The sequence below is a fragment of the Grus americana genome, chromosome 29, assembly GCF_028858705.1.
Source record: "Grus americana isolate bGruAme1 chromosome 29, bGruAme1.mat, whole genome shotgun sequence".
Lineage (NCBI taxonomy): Eukaryota > Metazoa > Chordata > Aves > Gruiformes > Gruidae > Grus > Grus americana.
In genome coordinates this window covers 2,404,133-2,430,133 of record NC_072880.1, presented here as the reverse complement: position 1 = coordinate 2,430,133, position 26,001 = coordinate 2,404,133, and the positions used below count along the sequence as shown (strand labels likewise).

General features: G+C 49.6%; 1 protein-coding gene and 1 long non-coding RNA gene across 5 annotated transcripts in view; one reads left to right on the top strand and one right to left on the bottom strand.

The window, feature by feature from the left end:
• Positions 1–26,001, bottom strand: part of LOC129197769 (uncharacterized) — a 50,880-nt gene continuing 24,879 nt past the window's right edge. The window contains exons 2-3 of the long non-coding RNA XR_008574381.1: positions 14,886–14,946; positions 1–131 (exon numbers count right to left, since the gene is read on the bottom strand). This is a non-coding gene — a long non-coding RNA (uncharacterized LOC129197769). The remainder of the gene's footprint in view (positions 132–14,885; positions 14,947–26,001) is intronic.
• Positions 6–26,001, top strand: PLEKHO1 (pleckstrin homology domain containing O1). Of its 4 annotated transcripts, none has more exons than XR_008574369.1 (7): positions 6–310; positions 1,162–1,308; positions 11,984–12,124; positions 13,518–13,622; positions 15,795–15,896; positions 16,282–17,754; positions 22,652–26,001. XR_008574369.1 is itself a non-coding variant. In XM_054806366.1 (7 exons), the coding sequence occupies exons 1-6, from the start codon at positions 281–283 to the stop codon at positions 17,044–17,046; spliced, it is 1,290 nt and encodes a 429-aa protein (XP_054662341.1). In that variant the 5' UTR covers positions 6–280; the 3' UTR covers positions 17,047–17,048; positions 17,291–20,950. The 4 variants fall into 4 exon arrangements, 2 of the variants coding, with proteins under 2 accessions (XP_054662341.1, XP_054662339.1); XR_008574368.1 differs by lacking the exon at positions 22,652–26,001 and adding an exon at positions 19,464–20,950; XM_054806366.1 differs by lacking the exon at positions 22,652–26,001 and having other exon boundaries at positions 16,282–17,048; positions 17,291–20,950.

Here is a 26,001-nt window from a genome sequence, read left to right as displayed (position 1 = left end):
AGTGCAAGCCCATGAGAGCTCAGTGATGGTGGTGGTGGTGCGGGTTGGCGGGGGGGGATGCTGTGTCTGTATGGCTGAGGATGTATTACAGAGGCGGGCTGGTCTTCATGTAACTAGAGAGCTTCTGTAATCTGCAAAGGGGGAAGACGGAGAGGGAGTAAGAGGAGGTACCCTGTGTATTTCCCAGCCACGCTCTTCCCAAGAGGAGGCCGCCGGGAGCCCCCCTCGCTGATCCCCCCCTCCCCTCCCCAATCTCCCTCCAGCGCAAGCACGTCAAGGAATGATGAAAAAAAATAATTCTGCAAAAAGGGTGAGTGGAATTGGTTCTTCTTTGGGGTACGGTGGGGTGGGGGAGGCTCCCGGATGTTTTGGGGAGGGGGGCTTGTCTTTTCATTTCCAGTTGTTAGCTTTGCCTCTGCTCCCCCGCTACCCTTACCTTGCAAAAAAAACCCCAAACCAAAAACAACCCCAAAACCCCAACTGGATCAAAACAAAACCAAACCCAGCACCCGTCTCGCCTTCTCTCCTACTGCCCGGCACCTCTCCTTCCTCTTGAATTCCCCAGGAGATACTATTCGCCGTTTAGCGCAGGCAGTTTTCATTTTTGATCGCAAGGAAACGACAAAATACGGAGACACCATGTATCTGTCGCTCTGTGTCTGCTCTGAGCCGTATGTGCGTGTCTGCTGTGCCCAGAGATCTTACTGCTGTCTGTGAAGAAATCTTACACATAAACCCATACATAGATTTCACCTCTAGGCTTAATTGTTCATAAAAGGCTCAAAAAATGTGATTTTTTCACTGCAGTAAAAAATCAGCTAGTTTAAATTCTCCCCAACACCCTCCTGTTTCTCTTTCCACGGGCAAATGCACGTTGTATGAGGCCAATAACAGCCTTCCTTATATAATGCACAGAGTGAAACCCTGCCTGCAATTTTTGCATTGTCCCCTCAGTATTATTGTTTTTGCTTCATGTCTGCAGCAGAAAAATCTATGTAGAGTGAATCAAGCAAAGTACCTCGGTCCCGGCTTCAGTGGCGAGAGGGGCCGGAGGGAGGGGGAGGCGAAAGTTGGGCAAAGAGGGAGGGGGGGGAGAAGAGGAGTGTAAAACCAAGAATAATACCATTTTCCCCCATTTTCTTCCCTCTTTCTTTGTGTTAGGGGCAACAGGATGGAAACCAGCAATCTGTGCAGCCAGAGAAGGTCGGCTGGGTGCGGAAATTTTGCGGGAAAGGCATTTTTAGAGAAATCTGGAAAAACCGTTATGTGGTTTTGAAGGGAGATCAGCTTTACATCTCAGAGAAGGAGGTAGGATCGGTTTCATTTTCCTTTCCCATCCCCCTTTCCTCCCCTTTGCATATGAAAAGCGAACGCCGAGCAGCCCCAGCCTTTCCCCATCGCCCCTCCATCGCCAGCCTGGCTTGAGGAGGTTTCTCGGGGGGCTTCTCTTCTCCCCGAGTCGGCACCGGCAAAACCTGGCCTGGGTTGATGTGTCAGCTCCAACAGCGACTCTCCCAGACGGCTCTGGCTGGGAGACATTTTTCCCAGCGCTGGACACATGAAAGGCTTCACTTAGCGAGAGTTAAATCCCTCATCCTTCTTTCCGCCGCGGTGAAACGGCAATGCCAGCTTCCTTCTGTGCCTGTCCTCTGTCATTAAGTTCGACAGTGGTCTTGTTCCCAGCTGCTGCACTGCTCTGTTTGGAAATAACTGTGGTCTCCCTTATCTCTTGTATTTTTTTTTTTTTTCCCCCCCTGAACCACACACCGCAAGAGAACGGGGAAATTTAACCACGGATTCAACACCTCGTTGAAAAAAACGTGTCCCCTCTCCTCCCCCTCGTCTCCACTCAACATGGGCTGGGGTTTGGGGTTTAATGTAGTGTTTACATTAGATTTAATTGGATGTGACTATCAGGCTGAGCGATGCAGGCTGGGATCCGGCTGTCCTTGCACAGCCTCCCCCCCCTTTAGTTTTTGTCTTGATAAATTCATCAAGAAGAAATCCCCAGGCAACAGCACTCCTGTAAAAACTCATCGCTAGCACTACTGAGAGCTGTGCCCCCAAGACAAGGGACGGCGGGTGTTTGGAGGCAGGCTGGTGTTAGGACAGGGCATTTGGGGTAAAAACACGGATCTGGGCGGAGCTTATTCTCCGACAGGCATTGTGGTTCAGATGCGTGGCTACCTGGCCCAGCTTTATCAGTTCAGGATCTGGAGAGATAATAGGGTCCAGAGCGCCAAGCATAATTCGATTTAGAGGCTAATTGAATCACGGGGCATGGCAAAGTGCAGATGGGTCAGGGGTTATTAGAACACAGAAATAGCCTAAAAGCAGACTGAAAGCTCAGGTCGTGCTGAGCTATGTGTTGGCATTTCACAGCTCACTCCCACCTGTCTCTTGGCTGCTCCAGAACCAGAGTTCAGGTACAGAGACATAATAAGAGGAAGATTAGAGACCATAGACCACACTAGTGGTAACAAGACACTAAACCTATGATGAATCTATAGATACATTTATGGATGGGGAAAGTCAGATGGACACGAGAGGTACACAGCGAGTGGTACGCCTCTCCTTTGATTCAAATTTCCCAGTACTCATGCAGACCGTACAGCGTGTGTTTCTCAAGAGCAGGCCCGCTCGTCTTGCATGACTCTTACAAGCACCTCTGGGGCCACAGATCAGAGTTTAGAAACTGCTAGAGAGACAGATTCCATGGCTGGAAGGATTTTACCTGCTGCCTCCTGTTCTACCGGGCTGGGTCAATGGTTCTTCTGTACTGGGGTCCCGATTCAAGGCAGCACTGAAGCACGTGCTTGAGCAGAAAGACATGCTTAAGCCCAGTTTGAACTGGAGCTTGTATTTTTTGAGCCAGGACCTGGAAGTGAAGTAACTGTGAAGCAAGTCCAAATGATAGGGGAGCTGCCTGCTCAGATCAGACTGCACCGGCTGTGCCGACACAGTTGGAACTGCCGGGAAGGGATTGGGAATAGGCTGGACTCAGCGGCTCTGTAATGGTAAACTCACTGCAGACTGGGCAGATGCTTAACAGCGTTAGCAGGATGCTGTGTGGTCCTTCAAGAGGCGTGAAGGCGCAGTATCAGACTGAAAACTGCTGTAATTCCCAGCTGGGTTAGCAGGGAGTTGTGTATGTGGTTTTGGGGGGACTTCGAGACAGACACGGGAACTTTTCAGGGTCCCTTTCATCACCATTCGGTGGGGAAGGAATCATATGGATGGGTAGAGGGAGAAACTTGGTCCCGCGGAAAAAAAGGCTAGTTCTGAACCAGCAGTGGTTGTTTCAGGGAGCATGCGTGTATTCTTTTACGGAGAAAAAAACCCCCTGGTGCATGTGCTTCTGAAGCAGCACTGTGGCTCTACGTGTACGAATACGTGTGTGAAAGACCATAAATAACGTGCAGCAGTGACTGCCTATGTCTTTATATGGAAGAATCTGTGGCTGACTAGAAATGTGGTTACAGAGGTAACATCTGGCCGCGTGCATGTGCACTGAAGTGACTCTGTGTGCCTGCGGGAATGAAGAGTACGCCTGTGTCACCGCGTCCGGCATCTCCGGGAATCTCGATATACGAGGTGGCTTCAGCTGTCTGTCTGCGTGAGCACGCGTGCGTGTGCGTGTATGGACAGAGGGCACGTGTTGGGTGTGCCCGCCTGTCGCTCGTGTGTTTCCAAGACACTCTGTTCAAAGACAGACGGGTCTTTTAATCTTTATTCCTTAGCAAAGCCGGGCCTTCACATACCAAGATCTGAGATCTGCCCTGGGAAGCCCGTAGCCAGCTCTCCCTCCTGCCCCCAGCTCGTAGCACGTGTTTCAGAGCTCTGCTCCCGGAGCACGAGGATCCCTTCGCACACTCATTTTCCTGGCAGCAGGTGCCTGCAGCTCCCGCAAATAGCTTAATAAATTGGGATTTGTCAAGCAGAACAGGATGGAAGTTTCTTTTGGTTTTTGGTTTTTTTCACACATCAGATTATGCCCAGTGGAGAAAATGGAGCCACTGCTGGGTTGTGCTGATGAGTTGTGCGAGAGGCTCTTCACTGCTCTCCACTCGTAAATCCCTGCCGCTGCCGGTGTGGATGATGGGGCAGGCACTGGATGCAGCCAGAGAGAGAATTAAACAGTGGAGACGTGAATAGAAAACTCTAGTGGAAACGGCCACTAGACAGGTTGAATCTCAGCCCGATTTCTGCCGTGATGGGAGATGAGACTCAATTGTCTGTTTCCGCAAAAGATCAAAGCCCTCCTCTGCTATAAATTATTGTTGCTCCATCAAAGCCATCGGAGCAATGTGGATTTGGTGGATGGAGCTTCCAAGTTAACTCTCGTATTAACCTTGGTGTTTCTTGTCAGCTCCTCTTAAGCTCAGCTGCCACTCTAGAACAGAAGGCCAGCGGTTTAGCGGGTAAAGCAGGACTCCCGGCTGCCCCTGGTCCGCTCAGAGCACCGCAGGGGTTAAATCCTATCCTCAGTTCTGCCACGCGCTCACTAAATGAATTCAAACCAGACATTTATTTACTTTTGCCTGAATTTCTCCATCTGGAAAGCAGGGCTAATAATAGCCATCTCCCCAAGGCACAAGGTGCCTAGGAAAGGGGAATTGTATATCACGCACGGTGGGATCCCTTGGGAAAGACGTCGGCTCAGGGCAGGCAGTGATGTTGCACGAAGACAACGCAGAGCAGTGAAACCGCTTGGAGCTGAGCACTGGTCTGATATCTGGAAGGGCTGAACAAATAAGTTTCCAAAAAGCTAACTCCCACAGGCAGTCAGACTACCAAAAATCCCATCAATATCCATATTGATTCTTGCTGGGAATCTATGTGCTTTTTCAGTTGCCTACCTAGGACCTGGCCTTGCAGGTGAGGGACCAGCCCTGATTTATTTATTTTTGTTAGGAGATGGAAGCCTGGGCTTTCTTCCTGGCAGAAGCCAGGTCTGTAAGGAGAGGAAAAGTATTCTGTCAGACCAGCTGATATACCTGGAAAATGCAAATGGGGCTTTTGAGTTCTGCTCTGCAAAACCTGCTCTAACGCCAGAACCTTTTGCTCTTCCAACCGTGCACCAAAATGGTAGCTGAGGCTTACGGACCTTGTTCAGGCAGGGGCTCTGAGCCTGCACAGCGATCTGTGCCCCGGCTGCAAGCCGAACTCTGTGAACTTATGCAAAAAAACCCCCCCTTCATTATGTAGCATTTGGTCATCGGCCAAAATAAGCATTCAGGGCAGAAACACGCCAAGACAAGATGTGCTGAAGTGAGCTGAGCTCTGTTAACAGAACACCTTCTTAGTATCATTTTTGCATTCTTTCCCCTTGCTCTCCTCCACACCAGTTCCTTCCCCCTCCCTGCAAATTTCTGGTAATTGTTCTCTCGTTTCTAGCACAGCTTTGTTATTGCTTTGCACTTGGGAATAGCAGTCAGACTAACACAGACACAGCTGGGCTCCTACCACTTCCTGTCAGGAAGCCCAGGGCTGTCCAGACAGCATGAACGGACTCAGTGATGACGAGATGTTAATGAGGAAACGCTTCTCGGGGCTTCCTTAAGCCTTTTCTTGTTTGCTACCAAAAGCACCGACTCAATTAGCACAAGAGCACTTGAAAAGTAGTCTGTTCTCGCTCCTCATTTGTTACAGCACCATCAAACACTGCACAACTCTGCCTGGAAGTGGTGTGCGCGTGTGTGTACGCTTTCGAAGTAGTGTCTAGAGATCGCGTACGTGGTTCTTGCGCACGACGGAGCCTGCAGAGTACTCGTGTTTCTGTGCACGTGCTGTTCACACGCTCGGTACCGTGCCAACACTTCCCGGTGTGCGTTTGGCCTTGGTGAACGCTGTTGTGCACGGGCTGGCCGTGTTTTCTGACTCTGCGTCATGTCTGCGGTTGGTAGGTGAGGAAAGTGTGTTGGTGTCCATTGCGTTCAACGTGCACAAGGTGTTAAACAGAGCTGTGTGATTACATACGGGTTTATGGACAGGTGCAGCGCTAAGCGTCAGTCTGGTGTGTAACCCCTCGGCTTTTGGCTACGCAAGAATAGTCTGTGACTGCACAGCTGGAACCTGCTACCCCTTCCATACCTCTCCTGCTCTTGCTCTTTTAAACCGTCCTTTTCCCTTCCACCTTCCTTCTCCTGCTCAGCCAAGCTCTGCTCTACACAAATTTCAGCAAAGTGTCTTTTCTGTCTCAATGGCACCGTCCTGCACAACCGGAGAGAGGGTCAAAGAACACATACAGCCTGACTCCCTTTTCCAGTGACGGAGGTAGCTTGTGGGATGAGGCGGCACGACCTTGGGATTAGAGTGCAGCACTGGGATGCGGAAGAGCTGTTTCCAGCACAGGGACCGGTCGATTCTGAGAGACCTGTGTTTCTGGTAGCCTTGGCTGATGACTCTTTGGGGCAAGGGACTGGAGCAGATAGCAACTATCTGCCGCCGTCCCCTCGTTAGCTCAGGGGAGCAATCTGGCAGTGAAAAGCCCTGGAAGGTCATGGGCATGCCCTTCAGCTACCAAGTTCATGGTGCAAGCTCCCAGAGAGGATGCAGGTGTGCAGACGGGAGGCAGTCTCTTGGAGCACTGCCATTTCTGTGCTACCGAGGTTCAGGGGCTCTGGCTGAAACCGGGCTCCTGCCGGTGAGCACACAAACACGCTATCTATACCCCTGCCTTCTCTCCACACGTGCGCTTTAACTAGAGAAGGGAAAAGTGACCCATCCGCAGTGTCCGTTTTACCCCCTGTCCACAGCATTGTGCAGGTCTCTGTTACTGTAACGCCCGAAACTCTCCCAACGTTCCCTGTATTTCTTCTGCTAGTTCCCTTGCAGACCAGAGCCGCAGAGTTACCTCCCCCATGCAGCCAGGGAACCGAGAAGAACAAGGAACCAGGGACGGGACAGGACATTAAACTTGGGTCTCCCCCGTCACCTGCCAGTCCCCTCACCGGCGCTGCTTGCCAGCACTGCCAGGGCCAGTGTTGCACACACGCGTGGGTTCCTATCTCAACAAACAGCCTGATTTTAGCTAAGCTTTGCAGAAACTTCTGTCCCTTGCTAGATGGTAGAAGTGCTCAGCTTGAGGAAGTGAAACTTTCCTCTCAGCTTGAGAGGGGAACCTGCTGCTGATGCTGTCCCCGAGACTGCCTATGTTTGGATATTCAGCTTTACTGACAATCTGGAGGTTTCTTGTTACACCCTGAGCCACATTATGGCCCCTTGAATGTCTTGTGGATACGTTACGCTTGGTGTCTTGTGATTTTCTGTACCTTCCCCATTTGCTTTGCGCATGTCCATGTCACATCTCAACAGGGAACTGCTCAGGCAAATCTCCACCAAAAAAATCTGAGGAAAGCCGCAGAACTTTGTCGGGTGACTGAATGACTGCCCTTCTGCTTCACTCCTGGTTTGGCCCCAGAACACAGCCCTGATCTGTACCAAGGAGATCTCAAGTTGTTGCAGGTGACAACTTGATGAGGGAGGAAATTTCAGCTCTCTGTCAGCAAGCCATCCAAGGGGCAGCTAATTTAACCCACATCAGGGATCCTCCCGTTGCCAGAACGCTGCAAAGTCGCATTGGCAGAGGAGAAAACAGAAGCATGACTAGCTGCAAGGCTAGAAATAAGCCCTACAAGGCTTTGGGAGAAGGTACTTTGGGTACCACGGCTGATGTTCTGACCCACGCCGCGTCCCACAGGCGCAGGGAGTGCCGTCGTGGCTGGCGTCACTTCGGTCTGACCCTGCTGGGGCAGCAGCTGCGGGGGCGAGGCGTGTGAGGAATGCAGCTCCCCTCCTTGAACTTTAGCAACGCGCCAGCAATGTCAGCCTCAGCACATCTCGCTGCCGGTGGCGGCGTGGCTGTAGTGGAGCTACACCCCAAGCAGTGCCAGCTGCCACTGGGGGTGCAGGGACCGTCTGCTCTAATGCCTCCAGGGTCTAACATACCCTGCTTTGTCTTAGGTGACGGGGGACCCCTCGGGTTCCTTTTCTGTGCCTCAGTTTCCCTTCCCTCGCCTGGCCTACTTGGAGTGTGGAAGTATTTCTGGGAGCATAAGGAGGAGCCACGTTGAACCCCAGGATAAGAAATTGTTTTGTCTGCGTAGGGTGGCTGCAATATGGAGATCAAAGCCAGCAGACGGCCATGGCAGCAATTGCTGGGATTTATTTACCTTAATCCTTTCAATCCAGAGCTTCCCTGCAGGGCAAGGAGCGCAGGACCTACCTGCCCATGAGGCTCTGAGATCCGTCAGCTTGCTGCACGCCAGGCACTCAGCAGCTGTGAGGAAGGAAAGACCTGCTGGCCACCTCCCAGCTAGGAACGATTTTGCCAAAATCAACCATCCAGGCCTCTCCCTTCCTAGCACATTAAGCTGAGCGGTCCCTGATTCCTCCCAGCCTCAAACTACAGCGTGGGAGATCTTGAGAAAGGCTGGTGAAAGCAGCAGGATCCAAAAAATACCCACATCTGCAGAGCCCCCGCTGCTTCTCGGGCAGGTGTGCGAGCCTGGATATGCTGCCCCAGACAGGGAAGCTTTTTCTAGACTCCCTAAAAGATGCTGTAGGAAAGAGAAATTGTCAGGCCCTGGAGAATTTGTTTAAGCCATCTTCCCTGCAAGTTAGAGAGCAAGAAACTCTGGCGATGGGAAACCAGACTGAAGGCTCTGCATTAGAGGAGATGTTCAGCCTTTCCCAGAACTCAGATCTTTTCTCAAAGAGTTTCAAGTTTGGCATCTGAGGCTAAAAATCACCCCTCACTTTTAAAAAATCTGTGTTCAATCTATGTTCAGCAAAGAAGGAGAAAACAAACAAGCAAATGCAGTGGTCATAGTAAATCTCTGTCACTAGGATGAACTCCTCGGACACGGAGCACCCTGGGTGCATGACGAGCTGTGGTAGGTCACCCTGAAATAAATGAGGATCGATGCTGCTACGCTGACCATGCCGTTCTATTTACAAACCACACCGGGTGACAGAGAAATCGTGCTTCATTCCCTCCTGCTAAGAACTGACACCTGAGGCTACTTCCTCCCAAAGGTTTCCAGAATGTTATCCAAAGACCTGTATGGTGCTGGGAACACATCGAGCCAAATTCTCTGCTGGTGAAACCTGAAGGGTTTTCTTTGCATGGCTGCAATCTCACTGAAAATGTGGAGGAGGGTAGACACCCTGCAGGTTTGTCACCCATCTCTTAGCAATGTAGGTGACCAGGATTTAGGTTTCTCTGACCATGTAGTTCCAGCAGCTTTGTGGGTCTTTAGGGGTTGCTTTTTTCTGTTGGTTTTGGGGTTTTTTGGGGGTTTTTGTTTGTTTGTTGTTTTTTTTTTTTTAACAGAGGATGGGCTGCATGACTATGCTCAGCCTCTGAGCACTCATCCCCTCCTGCTCTGAGCTCTCTTCTGTAATTCATGCCCACCACCTCCCTCTTTTTGGCCTTGGTAGCCCCCCATAAAGGACAAAAGAGCCGGCTAGTACTTTTGAAGTTTGCTTTTCACCTTCCTTCTCTCTAGTTTCACTGTGTACACACTGAATGCTCTGTTATTTTGCTCTGCTGCTCACTCCTCTGCCTGCATGTCTCAGTGCGGGAGAGGGGGGATGTCGGCTGGCAATGCCCTTTGTGAGACAGGACTGCTGTCCTCATGCCCCGTGAAATCACTGCCACCGCGTCGCTGCAATCGAGCCCGTTTCAGGCTGATGCCAAGACCTCTTCCCATCACCAAGGCAGAACAAAGCCACGTTCAAATGATTAAATTACAGCCCCATTCACTTTATGGCCTCATTATACTACCAAGGCTATGTACAAGAGGGAATCAATTCAAAGTGAGCACGAACCTGCCTTTCCTCCCTGCCTGCAGCTCTGGCTGAAGGGCTTGTCACTCCAAGTCTTCTAAATGACTAGCTACACCCCAAGGGTCTTTATCTGAACCAATTCCACCCATCCTTTCTGCAGCCTCCTATAGATAGTCGTAGAGGCAAGATATTTCAGTCCTGGCTCCTATGAGTTCACAGCGCAGGCTCTGCATGTCTGAGAAAGGAGGGAAGGGCTGGGGAAGTCCCAGTGACCTACATGAGCAAACATCTGGAGTAAGGGCTCCTGCCTCAGCCGCCGTCTCACAGCTGGGGGCTCAGAGGGGATCGGCTTTTCCTGCTACAAATGAATAGGGCTGGATTCAGCTGAGATTCTTGGAAAGAGGTGGATTGTAGGATGGTGCTGGGAAGAGATAAAAGCTGATTAGAAATGCACGGGGAGGATGCATAGATAGACATTATCTGCGAGAGACAGTTCCATATCTGTTCATAATAGCCCATAGGCGGTGGCTGTTGTTATGAGCAGAAATAAGCAATAGCTTCTGGGGCTTCAAGAATAGCTGTGTACAGTGTCTGCCTCCTAGTTCTCGAAGACGAGCTTGGGGCATAGAAGGGAAAAGGGAGGAACGGGAACTGCAGTCATCGTGCAAGGCCAGATGGTCAGTTTATCTGTGTGTCTGGTTGGAAAGGTGGTTACAGCATTTTAGTCAGCCTCTTTGTTTAAATTCTAATGAAAAAATCATGGGGAATTCCTTTAGTGCTTCCCAAAACTAGGGAGGAAACATACTGAAGGGGGTGGAGTCCTTTCAAGAAATCCAAGAGCTAAGACCTGATCACCGTCTGCCTTTCCGGCACCTGAGTTACTCCACCTCCGCTGCAGATCCCAGCCTGTAATGACCCCGGCTGGAGTCGGGTTAAGCAGATTGACAGGGATTTGAGCCTGCCACGGTTCTGTCCTTAGCGAACATGCAAAACCAAGTTCTCTCCCATCCCAGTTACCTACATTCCTCATGTTTACCATGGAAAGAGTAGAGCTGCCCCGCTGTAGGAGTGGGATGTGAGGACAGTGCATTAAAACCAGCCATGAAAAGGAAGGCTGTACAAAACCAAAGGGGACCAGGCAGAAGACAGGCTGTGTGTTCTCTTCTTTGCTCCAAGTGTCCCCCGAGTGACGGCACTCCATGGGTCTCTAAAGGACAGCCAAGAAGTGATTCCGTCAGTGAAAGCCAAGCCCTAGCACTCTCTTCCTTCTGGGAACCTTCCATGAATCCCTGGGCTGCCGAAGGTCCCTGGGGGCCTGGCCAGCCACCCAGCAGATAAAGCCTGGCAAGGAGCTGCTGGAACAAAACCTGGGCAGTGCCTGGATGAATTCTGCCCGTAGCCCCTCACAAGGGACGAGGCTCGGCAGCGGGGGAGAGCAGCACATGCAGCATGTCAGTAATCTGGGACTGGATGTGCTTCATCCACCCCCCAAATCAGCTGTCAGCACAGGCTTCGGTAATACCACCAGGTTAAAAATAGGAAGTGCTAATCTTTATCCCTCAAACTTTTGTTATGCTGTCTCCGGAAAAGCAACAAGCGCTAATATGATTGCCCCTTTTCATCAGCAGATGAAAGTCCACCTCCTCTCAGCATCTCCTGCCTCCGCACAAACCTTCTCCTAGCAGACAGGGTCTTCTTCTTGCTGCTGGAAGAAGAGGGTCCACAAGCATACACACTGCGTCTGGTCACACCTGCATCTCAGTTCAGCCTAGCCCCAGTAACTTTGGGAGAGGGGAGGCAATTAAATCCTGAAGAAATCCATAGCAAAGCTTGAATCAACCTAGGAGACCGTGATTTTCAAGTTATCCTTCTAAATATGTCTCCCTCCTTCCAGAAGAGACTCAAGTCAAAACTATCATGTTGAAAATCTCTGCTTTTCCTCCCCAAGCCAAGTGTAGCACTCCCCAGCTAACAGTGCTATTACTGCATTTGTGCCTTAAGGTCGAAGACTCTTGCACAAGGTTTCAGCAACCACACACCACAGCAGAGGCTCCAGCACCCGTTCTGTACATTCAAAGCTCCTGTGCAGACAGCGGCTCCAGCCGGGCACCCCGCTGGTTTGGATCAGAGCCCTCTTACTGCCTCTCCATCTGACATCTGCAAGGCTGTAATTTTATTTTTGTTTTTGCAGGTAAAAGATGAAAAAAATATACAGGAAATGTTTGACCTGAGTGATTATGAGAAATGCGAAGAGCTCAGGAAGTCCAAAAGCAGAAGCAAAAAGAACCACAGCAAATTTACCCTCGCCCACTCCAGACAGCCTGGAAACACGGTACGTTTCGTTTCAAGCATGCGGTCAGCCCGAGAAAGCCATTAGCTCTTGGGGCAGGCCGGGCTGCCTCTCCGTTACCTGCTTCAAGCCTGAGGGTTTGATACAGAAATCAGGGAGTGAAACTCGATAGCCTGAGTTGTGTAGGAGTCCAGATTGTGTCTTGTGATTTAAAAAATATCGTCAGAACCGATAGCAACAGTGGGAGATGGAGAGAGAAGCAGGGTTTCTGCTGGGAGAGGACTTGAGCCTCTGGCGTACTAAGTAAATACGACCAAGCACTTAGCTCTGGATCCGTTCACCTGAGAGCATTCAGACTTTGGGAGCGGAAGGTATCAGAACATTTGCCAGGAGCAAGGACAAAGCCGTTTTACTGCCGCCACTCCTGGCAGCTGTGGTTTAGCTGATTTGGGCAGCATCAAAAGAGCTGCAAGGGAATTTGTCCTGGAAGTACTTTCTGCCTGGATAAAAGTTAAAAACTGCCGAAATGGGGGCACTGCTACCTAGAAGCAGGACTTTCTATGAGGTCTCAGTTGCCACTGCCAAAAGAAAGCCAGTCGCTAACTGCGAGCTGTCTCTGGCACAGATGCACCCACCCACAGCCACACACGTGAGCTGGATTTACACTATTCATTCTGACTCGTTTCAGCAGACCAAGCTTGCCCACCCCACACTTTGATAAGGATTGTGTAATGCCACGAAATGCGAAAAGGGAAAAAAAGGGGAAAATGAAAAGCGGCTGCGCTGTCCCCAAGCGCCCCAAGCAACGGAGAGAATTGAACAAAACGCCGTGGAGGCTAAAACTCATTTTTACTGAGTATCTAGCTTTAAAAAACCCTGAAGGATCCTGGATCTCCTATACAGGCCATATTTTCAGAACTGCTGTGCCCTCAGTGTGCATCTGACATATCAAAGCATGGAAAATCCGGCTCCTTCTGTGGGTACCTACTGTAGCTGCTTGTCTACTAGACTCTGTCAAAGTCTGAGGTGGCAACAGATAAATCGCATGTGAGCAGCAGATGCACAGAAAGGCTGCATCATCGTTTGATGAGGGCAAAATCTAGGATGGCGTGTGGGAAGGCAAAGAGGGGGAAGAGGAGGAACTGCAGCCACGAGGGAAGTAAATATGGTACACAGCTTTTGGGTTGAAAAGCTGGGTACTGTGAGGAATCATGGTCTACTTTGCAAAGGGCTGCCAAGAAGCAGAGAGGCCAGGTGCAGTGTGTGGCAGACCAGTGCCGTTTTGCAGGGCCGGAGGATCAGGTCTGCTTTGCATTTTCCCGCTAAGGCAAGCCAGCTGTAAAGGCCGTGTAGCTTTTCTGGGGGCAGGGACAGTGTGAAAGCATCTCTGTATGAGTTTAGTCACTGGCACTGACCTGAATTCCCTCTTTTGTAGGCACCAAATCTGATCTTCCTGGCTGTGAGTCCAGAAGAGAAGGAGTCCTGGATTAATGCCCTCAACTCTGCAATCACACGTGCTAAAAACCGCATCTTAGATGAGGTGAGCAGGACTCTGAGGGCCGGACTCAGGCTCCGCTGTCTCAACTTTAATCTTGGGTGAAGATTTTGGACTGCTGGACACAGCAGCAGCCCCCTCCTACCCTCTCCATCTCCTATTTAAAATGAGTGCAAAGCCATTGGGGTTTTAAGGACCGCACTCAAACACAACCACCAACACCTATGGAGTGGGCTTTTCCGAAGGTTTGGGATAATCTGACCCTCCCAGCCTCGGGATTAATATGCAGCACTGATTGCAAAGCAATGGCAAGGGGCAGCTGCCAAGGCCCTGTCCCCTCCCTGGCCCACCCAGCCCCAGGGAGATGCCTTCAGTTTGGAGCCCAGCCTTGCCTCGCACAGGGATGGTGGGATTGTTTGGAATGCTTTCCCAAGGCTGCGGAGAGTTTTTCCTCGCTGCTGCTGGGTAAGCATGCAGCGCGCTCTTGTTTGCAAAGGAGCTTTAACTAGTGGAACTGAATTAAGGAATTAACTGAAAGCCAATATAGTCCCACGCTATCTTCAGAGCACCCTAATAGCATGGCACCATCTGTCAACCCCCCTCAGTCCATCTTCCTCCTGCTGACCGCTCCTCTCTCAATCGCCATCTCCAAGGGACAGGCCCATTCCCGCTCCTTTGGCTGAAGGACGGGGACTTACGGGGCATTTAAACTCTGCAGATCCTTTCCTACTGTTCAAGGGTCAAACCAGGAATGTTTAATCCTGCCTTCTCAGCACTGTGCGGCATATATATTTCTGTCAAAAGTCAGGTTCTCCACTTAGTGAAAAAAGAGGGGACAACTAGAGAGATGAGGCATCGGCGCACTGTGGGACAGCAATAGGAGGACCTTGGAACAGTACAGCCAGGGTGAGAACACATCCACACAAAGCGTGACTAGTGTAGCTCCTACTGCTTCCAAAGTGGCAGCATTACTCCTGCATGAAACTCCCAAAGTAACTACCACAATTATGCAAAGCAGCTTCTACTAGAAAGAAAAGAACAAAGCAACATCAGTTCAGGCTCCTCCTGGAGACAAAGTGTACGCTTACAGCCACAGCTGAGCTGACAGAGGCCAGGTTTAGATCAGTATGAGCATTCCCACAGAGTTTCTTCCAGTGTGAATGATAACTACCTTGAGAAGGCTGTGCCCCTCGCTACCAGGGCTGCAGTTTGAAAGAGCATTTCAACGCTGTCTCCCATTAACGTTTCATGACAACTGTTCTTCAGTTTAGATCTGTCTCAGATCTATCTCATCCACATTCAACTTACCGCAATACAGGCGGCCCACTGCTGTGATGCTGTTTGTTCTCATGGATGGCAATGCAAAACCCTGTAGTGAAGGAAAACGAAGGTCAGACCGTAGGAGAAGCTGCGGAGCAGAAAGCAGCATAGCAAACAATGGTATAGATTGCTTCAAGGAGAGTCTCACTGAAATCTTTACAAACAGATTCGCAGATAATTGTCAGGAATGGCTTAAGTAGATCTGATCCCGTCAAGGCACAGGCTAGGGTAACACTCTAAGACTCTTTGAAGGCTGGATTCCCACACCCCACTCCCTGCTGGCCCTACCTGCAAATCTCCTTCTGTGCATCCTTGTAAGCACACAGATCAGCGAGTCCCACCTACATCCCATCCTTGGACCAGGGATGGGCCTTGGGACCAGTATGTCGTTGACAATGCGCAGGCAGGTGTTACGAAGCTATCAGTCTGTCTGTGCCTGGGCACGCTCGCTAGGGAGGGTGTTACAGACTGCAGCCTTCCCGTAACACGAGGTGGTCAGGCTGTGCTCCCACACGCAACCCCGGCACAGCTCGGCAGCCAGAGGAGCCCAGCACGTCAGGGATGCATTGCCTTCCTCATTCCAACTCAGGTTTGGTTCTGGTGGCAAGCACAGCTCTCCTCCTGGCCAGCAAATATGTGCACTACAGAACTGCAAACTCTGTATCTGAGTTCAGGATTCACTGTTTGCAACCCAAGTTTTGTCCTGCCTGACAGCCGTTAGCGAAGGATCCTGGCCCAGAGGTACGTGGGAAAAGTTCACCCTCAGCAAGAGAAAGGGAATCCTGCAGGAATAAATGATGTGCCATGGTGCGTCTGGCTGATTACAGCTACAGAAAGTAGGAATGGCTCACATTTCCAGTGCTCCCAGACGTTCACTAGCCTTTGTCACCACTTTAGGTTACTGTGGAAGAGGACAGCTACCTCGCCCACCCAACACGTGACAGAGCAAAAATACAGCACTCCCGACGCCCTCCAACGCGGGGACATCTGATGGCTGTGGTACGTATAACAAATTCCAGAGACCCGCTTAGGTGAAAGTCCCTGGTAACTATTTAATTTATAAGCAAATGCAAGAAGACCTGGTGTTTGGGCTCTGGCCTGAACTGAAAATTGTCGTAAGACCCCGAGCTGTAGTGGGTTGTCAGATCTAGTCCTCCGTTCTCGTAGATCATTGCATTGTGCAAACCCCTTTTGCAAAATGGTAGCTTGCCATCACTGACACCCGCTTTCCTGATGCTGAAAATGAAATGCTCCTTCGGGTTCCTGATGGAGAGTAGCCATACAGCTGGGGAACTCAGCCGTGGGTTAGAACAGACACTGAGAAGTAGCGTGCAGCCATGCCTGTTCCTGTGATGACACAGCTCTTCTTTGTCTGCTTCTTCAGGCATCTACCTCAACCTCTGATGGCATGCTGACACTCGACCTGATCCAGGAGGAAGACGCCTCTCCAGAGGATCACAGCACCTGCGAAAAGAGCTTCCGGGTGGATCTGGATAAGTCAGTGGCACATCTTACTGCTGGACGGCGCCGGTCGGATTCGGAGAACGTCAAGTCATCAGAGACGGGCCGGACGGGGAGCCTCCCGAGACGGGAGGTGACCTCATGGGACAGATCTGGGCAGCGCAATGACTCCTTTGACAAAGGGACCATGTACACACCACAGGTCCCCAAAAAGCTCTCGCACTCAGAAAAGAATAAATGTGCCTCCATGGAAGAAATTCTGTCTCGACGGGACTCTTCCACGCACCGGGCGGTGCTGAGGAGGGGGCTGGAGGCTCAGTTTGCCTCAGCAGAACCAGAGCAGCTGTCCCGGATACAAGAACTGGTTGCACTGAAACTGGAAAAAACTCAGGAACTGCTGACAGAGGTGAAGGGCTACGGCGAAGGCAAGAGAAAGACCAAGGATTCCAACACCAGCACCACCACCACCACCTCTTCTTCCTCATCATCTTCCAAGTCGGACTCTGAAAGGATCCTGCAGGAATCGGAGAGGTTGCTGGGGGAGGCTTCCTCCACCTGGAGCCAAGCCAAGAGGGTGTTGCAGGAGATCAAAGAGTTGAGGGACCTGTACAAACAGTTTGAACTGCAGCAGTCGGACTCAAAACCCAAACAGAGCTCACAGTCTCAGTACAGGAAGAGCATGATGTGAAGGCAAGCCTTGGGATTGGGAGGGAGGGCCAGGGGAGGGCGGCCATTTGGTCTTTTTTTTTTTAATTATTATTATTTACAGTGTTCAAAAGAGTGAAAAGGTGCCTGTTCTCACCCAAATTTGCTTCTCAGAGCTTGAACCCTTCCTTTCCTCCATCACATCCCCTTATGAAACAACCCTGTGTTCCAATAAATTCAGTTACAGTTTATACCTCCTTTTTTCAAGAGCACCCTTTGCACCGCAGGCCCCCAACTTCTGTCGTGCTTGGAGGATGGAAGAAAGCACCACTTCCTAGAAAATGCCCCTGCATGCCTGGAGCAGCACGTGCATAACAACGGGGACAGATGCTCTTGTGCTGTACAAGCCCTGGCTTTGCTGCTCTAACGTCTGAGCTGTATCCTGCATTACAGCTCCTTGACCAAGAGTCTCGTCTTGTTCCCTCACTGTCCTCTTGGAAATAAATGACAAAAAAAAAAAAAAAAAGGTGTCCGTCCCAGCAAATGCTTGGAAGTCCCCATTATCCAGGAACTGTCTTGAAGATGCTTGGAAGTTCAGGCTGACCTCAAGTTTTACGCGAGTTGTGAGAGGCGCTCGCTGGACTGCAGCTAGCGGGGTTCTGTCCTGGCACAGGTCCCTTTTGTGAACTCCTGGGGTCGGCAGCCGTTATTCTTGTGGTACATATACAGCCCTCCGGAAGGAGGGCAACAGGTATGCAATCTGTGTTCAAACTAATCCTGTCTGTCCGTTGATGCTTTACAGAACCCCCTTGGCGCTGTGCAATGGGAGTTAGCAGCTATATGTCTTCCTTTCTGTGCAAATAGAGGATCAAAGCCTTGAATCTAACAGACAGCCCATATGGGTTGTTTGGGGGGGGTTGTTTTCTGGCTTTTTCATTTTCTCTTTTTTTTTTCTTTTTTTTCCTTTTCTTTGAGCTGAGGGGAAATGGAAAAATCAGGGTTGCGTACAGGCGGCAGCCGGAAACCAAGACCCAAAAGTAGTTTTGGTAGGTTTGATTCTGTTCTCTCATGCATGCACGGGCTCCGTTTCTGCCCGTCGGACTGCAACAGATAGTCCTTGTTGCTCCCCTAAGATCAGAATCAGGCCTACTGAAATGAAAGCTGAGCCTGTAAGAGAGCTCAAATACCCTCATCTTGGTGATGCCAAGCACTTTGCTAAATAGGTGGCTCAGTTTTCACGCCTTTAAGCAGAAAGACAAGAAAGGAGGATGTTAAAATGTCTCACAGGGCTTAAAGTACACCAATGTGGTAACATCCAACTGTTACTTTTTTTTTAAAAAGGAAACCTAATTCCCCTACCTACATTGCAAATAATCCATGAAAATATTAAAACCAACAGAGTTACTGGTTGAGTGCAGTTGGTGTTGTCTATTTTCTTTTAATGCTTGACCTCCCTTGGAAAGGAGGTTGCTTACTGGCACTTGTGTCTGGTCAGCTTTACTATTCAGGCTCACGTTGCTGATGTATAGTTGCCAGCGCTGCAAAAAAAGCATTTCTGTTTTTAATTAGTCCTTCTCCCACTTTCCTGTTAGAATTACTGGTAGAATTATTACCGAAGATCCCTTGCAACGATCTTTTACTCGCTCCAGACTCTAGCACAGCTCTTTGCCCACTCTTAAAGGACACTCATTCACCTAAGTTCTTGTCACAGAGCTGCATGCTACGGCTGTCCTGGGGTACCCATGTCACCCTTCCGGCATTTTTGTTCTTTTCAGGTTTTTTTCTTAGCTTTTCTATCGCTTGAAGGATCTGTTTGGATGCATCAGAGGAAAAAACATAATCCCTAAAAGAGATTAAAAAAGAATGCATGTCAGCCACCCTGATAAAACCCTTCCCACTCAGCTCTTTGATTGAGAGAACAAGAAAAATATGCAAATATTTTCCAGATGTGACATCCAGCATTCAAATTAGCCTTGTTTTCATAATAAGAAAGCTAGTCTAAAAACCTGGAGGCCTGAATTGCACTCGATTGGGATGGATGTGTGTTGTGAGTGGCCTGCTGGACTGATGTCAAAATGTAAGTGTGAAAATACACCTGATCCTGGCTGTATAGGGGCCATTAAACGCTCTCGAGTCTTTCTTAAGCAACTAAGTAATACGAAAATTGGCTGATTAACAGGGTCAAGACAGTGCTAGAGGCAGGGGTGAGACATTGAGCCATCACCCACAAGAGGTGACTCGGTTTTGTTAGGTAACCAAGGGCATCTTTATTTCACTGCTGCCTCTGGAGGATTGTGGAACTGAATCACATCTGATGTCTGGACACAGCGTTGCCATCTTTAGGTCTCTGCTGTCCAGAGAAAAGAGATGCATTACACACTTGTTGGAGCTGGGCAGAAATACAGGACCATTTCTGCTCTTCAGACTGACCCACGCAAACCTTTTTATTTTGTTAACTAGAACAAGATTTGGAGGAAATGATGGAGCTGATTTAGGAAGTTAGGGAGAAAAACCTACTTCCAACCTTGGAAGAACTGCAGTTCTCATCCTGCCAAAACCCAGGAGGCAATTTCCTAGTTCTGGTCTGCAAACCCAAAGGGCCAAGTTCGATGTGGTTCTGGGTGCAGCATTTCCCTTCGGACAGCGGAGCGCTGCCTGGGTACTGAGCCATGGCGCGACAGTGAGAGTGGTGGCTTTTCTGCTCCCAGGGCTGTGATCTTGCCCTAGAAGATGTCCAGCTCTCCCACTGTTCGTGTCTTACCCCAGACTCTTCTCCTCCACTCTTACAAAGATTTACTGTTTCTAAAATTGATTGGAAATTTTCTTTCAGAATATGTTCCCCTTTAGAAAGCATCATTGCTGATGGGGCCCAGGGAAGGGGAACAACTAAGGAATAAAAAACCCCATGAGTTTTCAGAGTAGAAAACCTATATTTTTCACTTGGGAATATTTTTATATGATACAAAATGTGAATAATTTTTCCTTAAAAATCTCTCCAAGACAAAATAAAACATTTTGTTTTACCAACTGCCCCCCCCCTCAAGAAGCCCGATGCGTTTTTCCACAGGCAATTTTTACATTGTTTTCATTCAAAACACAATTAAACTCAAATTGTAGAATCCTTCACAAGACAGAAATGCCAGGCTCCAACCGGGTCTGATTACCAAGCTGTGAAAACGTCAACCCCGGGCTCAGCCTCCGTGCTGCCGAGCACTGTAAATTACTGGGTCATGGCCACGAGACCCAGGCACACACCAGAGCCAGAGCAGAGGGTTCTGCGTATTATTAAATCCTTCACAAAAATATCTATAAACTCATTCCCACCTTACAAGCCTCTGACTCTAGCCATTGCACAAATTGAAAGGATGGAAATCTCTCTCCCCCCTTCTCCCGCATGGGCTATAATTCTGCCCTCTTTTTATTCTTTTTTTTTAAATTTATTTTAAATTTTGCAAAGTTCTCCCCTCTGTCAATCCCGCTGCTGGGATTAGAGACAAAAAGCCAATTACGTGCAAGAATGGCATGTGTATGGAAAACATGCCAGTCACGTTATTGCTGCTGTTTCTTCCCTTCTTGAGCACGGCTTCCTGCGTGGTGAGCCGACGGGGAAGCTGGGCTGGGGCTGCCGGAGGGGAACCTTCCCGAGGGCAGGGAGAAGTGGGTTGAGTCCGTTTCCTCCCACCCAGCGGGTCCGGTTCGTTGACAGATCACAGTTAGTGACAGTTTATTCTCTATTTAGCCATCTAAATGGCTAAGGAAGGCACTGAACACAGCGATTCTCACCCTTATTTTCTTTTACTGAACCACATTTGAAAGGACTGAGTAGAAATTTTGCTTTTTTCAAAAAACAACCCCACCCCTCCAAACTGCAATAATAAAAATGATTCAGCCGCAATTGCAGTGATTCTCTCTAGTCTCTTCTCAGCACGCCTACGCCGAGGAAGCCATTCACGCCAGGGAGGGTGGGCTGCGGGGGGGAACCTCCTTCCAGCCCAGCTTGCTACTGCCCCGGGGGGGTCCTTGCACCAGGGGATGGGAAAGAATATAGGATGCTTCGATAAAAAGGAATCTTCCTTGTGAATGGATTTGCAGTCCGTCTACTATAATGCCCCTAAGTCATGGAACGAAGGGAATTGTCCTTGAATTGCCACTGGAGACTTTGAAAAGGATTCCAGCAGATTTTTTGGAGAGTCATGGGGTTCAGGAGCTTGCTTGAGTTTTTTATCATGGAAGCCACTCACACTGAAAACATGCCTGAACACTGAAGTGCTTCACAACAACCAAGAAGAAGGGTCTGCTGTTCTCTAAGGCCCGGCTTGCGGCTGCCCTAGACGTAATTCAGATGGTCCCAAGGCAGCAATTCCACCGCGGCACAGAAAATTTGAGCTTCGATCCAGCAGGCCAACAGGAAGATTACGCTTTGCCACCTGAGACGACCTCCCAGTCATCTCCAAGACATTAAGCTCAAGTGCTGTAGTGGTAACCTCAGCTTCCGAACTCTCTGGGAGCGTTGCTGTTGTTGTCAAAAAGCCCCTCAGAATTGGTCTGGACATTGGGCAGCAATTTTTCAGGAAGATCAGATGTTTACATGTGAATAAAACAAAGTTGAAGATGAAGAGGTTCTTTATACCCAGTCTCCACGCAGCAGGATGAAGGGCAGAGTCCACCTGGAAGCTGAGAGGCTTTGTATTTTGCTTTCACGCCTAGCTGGTGCTTAAACCTTTCCCTCCCGTCTCCTTTCCTCTTGCTGCACCTGCCCCGGCCTCTCCGCAGAGGAACCGTCGCCACGGATGGCCGTGTCTGCCTGCGCCCAGGGGCACCCTTCACCTGGCTGTACCGCGGCACCCGGCGGGCGGCTATGCCAAGAATAAATTGGTATGCACGGCGGCTCAGTGGGCACACCCCATGCTAGCGTGCACCCGGGATGCTTCACAGCACAGCAAGGAAAAAAATTTGCAAGGGGAACAAGCAGTGTCAAACACGAGCAAATCATTTTTTTCTAAAAGCAGCTCAAGAATTTGAAGAGCAAGATCCCTTTTTGCTTCACGCACCGCATGCCTGAGCCCGGAGGGAATCTCAGAGCTGAAGAAAGCCTGTCCTCCAAGGACTGAGCTTGACGCGACCCCACGAAGGGCAGGCAGATGGCCCCGGCCGTGCTGAGCGCAGCGCTGCGGCAGCCACAGGAGCTGTCAGGCTGGCTCGCAAGGGAACAAGCATCTGTGATAGGGAGGGGGGGTCAGGGCTTTCCGACCGAGTCTGTTTGCAGCCCCCATGTTTGGTATCATTGAAAAGACGAGAATGAAAAGCCTCGATTCTCTGTATGTTGAAGAGCTAACACATAAATCAGAGCGAGCTGAATGCCTGAAGTAGTTGGTGCAAGAACAGCTATAAATGTAAAATAGGAATTGGTATCATAGAAGTGCTGACTGTGGTTTGACTTCTGTGTGTGCCTGGGGGAGGCGGGGGCTGTGCTGTCTGCCTAAAACAGAAGTCAGGGATTAAGGTGTTGAGCTGTGTAGAGAATTGAAACTCCCTCTCACCAAGGAAGTTTCCAGACTGCTTTTATTCCAGAAAATCATTCCCAACTTCTCCTTCAGGGACATTTCCAAAAGCCTTTCATTTTGATTTCTGACTTTCTTCCCTTCCAGCTGTCATCTACAGTATTATGCAAACGTTTACAATGAAAAACATTAACAATGAAATGGCAAATCCACTCGGAGCACTGAGCGCTTCAGCGCTCTCAAAACTACTCCCTTCCTCCTCCTCGGTCTTCCCCTGCGAAGCCCACCAGCTGAGCAGTACATCTGGGTCTGGGAGGAACCCCCGATTTTCGTAGAACTGGTCCCCTGAGCCACCTCCCAGTGAAAAGGAAGACGACTGCCTCTTTGCTCCTCTCCTTCACACTCTCCATCATTTCTGTCGCAGTTTGCATTTGCATTTCAGCAGCGCCTGGTTTCCAAAGCTCCTCCGGTCTCATTCTCTGCTCAGAAGGGTGATGAGAGAGCAGGAGCTGTGTGATCAACCAGGGGCTCTCACTTCGTGTAGCTGCAAGATGCTCGTCAAGGTCAGGTTCCGTCAAACACCCCCTACGACCCCTACACACACAACCTTACCCTGAGCTATCTGTCTGGCATCAGACAGGCAGAAAGAGCAAGGTTACGCTGTGCAGAGATATTGCCAGGTCCTGAAGGCAGAGTGGTCGCCCCCACTGTTCTGCAGCCCGACACACCGCTGGGTTCAGCGGCTCCCAGGCTAGTTTAGAGCTACACGGGGCTAGCTGAAACAACTGGAACACTGGACACGCTGTTGGGACAGAGCCACGGGCCCTTCCCTACCTGTCAGTTCAGAGTGCACCTAGATGACAAAAGCGTATCCCTTGCATCAATGCTGTCATTGTGTCCGGTGTTCAAGCGTTCGGGGTCTAGAGGAGAGCGGGGGATTCTTTAGTTGGGTGACAACTTCATTTTGGCTTCACTCGGCACAGAGCACAGCACACGGCAGGGTGTAAGCTCTTTCCTGAAGCACCCCTGCCACGTACCTGTTTCTTGGGTGTTAAAACTTTGAGCATTAGTTAAGACTCGACAAATTCCCCTCCCCAAATCCTTCTTTCTGCACAGCTGTAATGTGCTAAGGAACCTGCCCTTGATCCAGCTGTGGAATATTTTTTAATTTAAAATTTAAAAGCTTGTACCTGCCTGCCTGCTTTTTCAATAGGAAACAACTTTCCTTGATTCCATTGCAGGAAAACAGTTCACAGCTCCCCTGACCCTCCCTAAAAAGTCAGAAAGCCCCCTTAAAGAAAACTTCCTCCCAATTTATAAGTGGCACTGGAGGACAGGGGACCCCAGTGCCTGGTGAGAGACCCTCAGCAGAGCTCTGCTCACAGGGATTTGCATCACAAGCTCCCCGCTGCCTGCTCACGCACCAGCGTGCCAATACCGGGCAGGCAGTAAATAAACAAGGCACCAGCCTTTCTCCTGCTCTCCCTCAGGGCCCTGTCAGATTGTTTCAGCCACATACTCCTAGAAACTCAAAGGTTACATATTTCTGGGAATTTCACCTCCACATCTGGGCCCTGAGAGGTGAAGACATCGACCATCCAACCCACCGGCTCCTCCCTACCCACCAAACTGGTGCTGAATTTCATTCAGCAAAGCTGAAGAAGCTTAGGGCCCCCTGTCCTCCCCTCAGAGTAAATAACAAATGGTTTCCAGAGGACTGGGAGCTATTTGTATCTGAGCTGCAAGAACCCATAGTGAACAAAAGGCCCCGGGAAGAACCGAACAGTGACTGTGATGTAAATGAAGCAAAGCTGGGGGAGATGGGGTGGGAAAAGAGACGGTTTAGAGACAATTATATGAGTCTTTAAAAAACAAGCAGGCAACACCGCAGATAAGCGTGCTCTAGGAGACTGCGCTGAGCTTGTTCAAGGAGTGCATGTACTAGTTGAAGGAAGGATGGGAGAGGGAAGGGAGGAATGCTGTTCCTGCCATCATTACATCTCTTTTCTGTTAAAGAAACCGAGTGGAGGGCAGGAGGAGCAGAAAAAACAGCTGCGGGCTGAGAAGCTCCCAGGCTCTCACCTCCTTCACTGATACGACAGATCTGAGCATGTGCTTAAGCATTTGACTGAATCTGGCTCCCCTAGCAGAGCCTGCGGATTTGCTCTCCATGCTGCAACAGGGTTGGTGTGATGCTGAAGTGTCAGGGCTTTGTGTCACAGCCAGCCCATCCGATAATCCAGGCCAATTCCTGGCCCTTCTGGCAAAAGCAAAGGATCTCAGGGACTCAAGAGTTTTAGTTATTTGCTGGAAGGTTTGTTTAGGACATGTTGACCTGCTAACTCATCAAAACACCAAAAGCTCCAGAAGCTGCTCTGCTAGGCCAGATAATTAACAGCCACAAATGACCCTGAGTTGCACCAACTTCCACAGAGCTGCGTTAACTTATATCAACCATAAAACTTGTAGGAATATGTGCAAGGGGACCACTGGCAAGGACTGATGCTGGGGTCAGGCAGTCGTACACCTGAAGGATGCTACAACACTTGCAATCCATGCTGAGAAGCTTGCTAGGCTGTAGCAGCTCTGCCCACCTTGGAAATCCCTGCTGCGCAAGGAGCTCACTGACCCCAGGGTTGTGTCTCCCGTTTTACTTGGAAATCCAAAGAGCCTCTACACTGAGCTTTGATTCATCACCCAGCAAAGACCAGCTCCAGGAGTGGCTTGATCTTCAAAGCACAAGGAAGTGTAGATATTAGAGAATGGTTTAAAGTCCATTTAATCAGAATTCCCCAGGATAAACCTTTATGTCTGCTTTGCTATGTAAGAAAGGAACATTATCTTCTTTTACTTTTCTATATCGAGTAATCGAAGGAATCAAGTCATTTGCACACCAAGACAGTGAATGGAAATCTGACCCTGAACTTTATGAAAACTCATGTCTAATGAGCCAAGTGGGTTTATCCCCTAATGAGTCATGGCTCACAGCAAAACGAGAGTTTTCAAAAAAGCCAGAAGGGAATGGAAGGTCCCTCCCTTCTCTGAGAATGCCTACATGGTTTAGGAATACAAATGCCATTGAAAGTCAGGGATTCATTTTGCCTACCTTTAGTCATTGAGCTTCCTTCCCCAGAAATGGGATCTCCAGCAGATCTAAACTATTTTAGGTGCTTATCTTAGGATGAATACATCACCTTCTACAGGTACTGATTTCTTTCCGTTGACTGTATGCAAGCCCAAAGAGTTAAAAGTTGGAGGAGATAATTCTTGTCCATAAGCAGAACATCATGTCATGTCTCTAACTCACTCAAACTCCTTGGAAAGCCTTGGTTTCCTCATTTATTGTACAAAGGGGCTTTGAAGGTGCTATTTTTTGCTGTAACTGCTCAAAAGAGTATTTGCAACCATGAAACTGATTTTATTGTTGCTTGATGTATCAATTCTTTTCCTCTCTGACTTGTATTTCAGGTTCTCCTTTCCTCTTCTTTGAAAGGGGA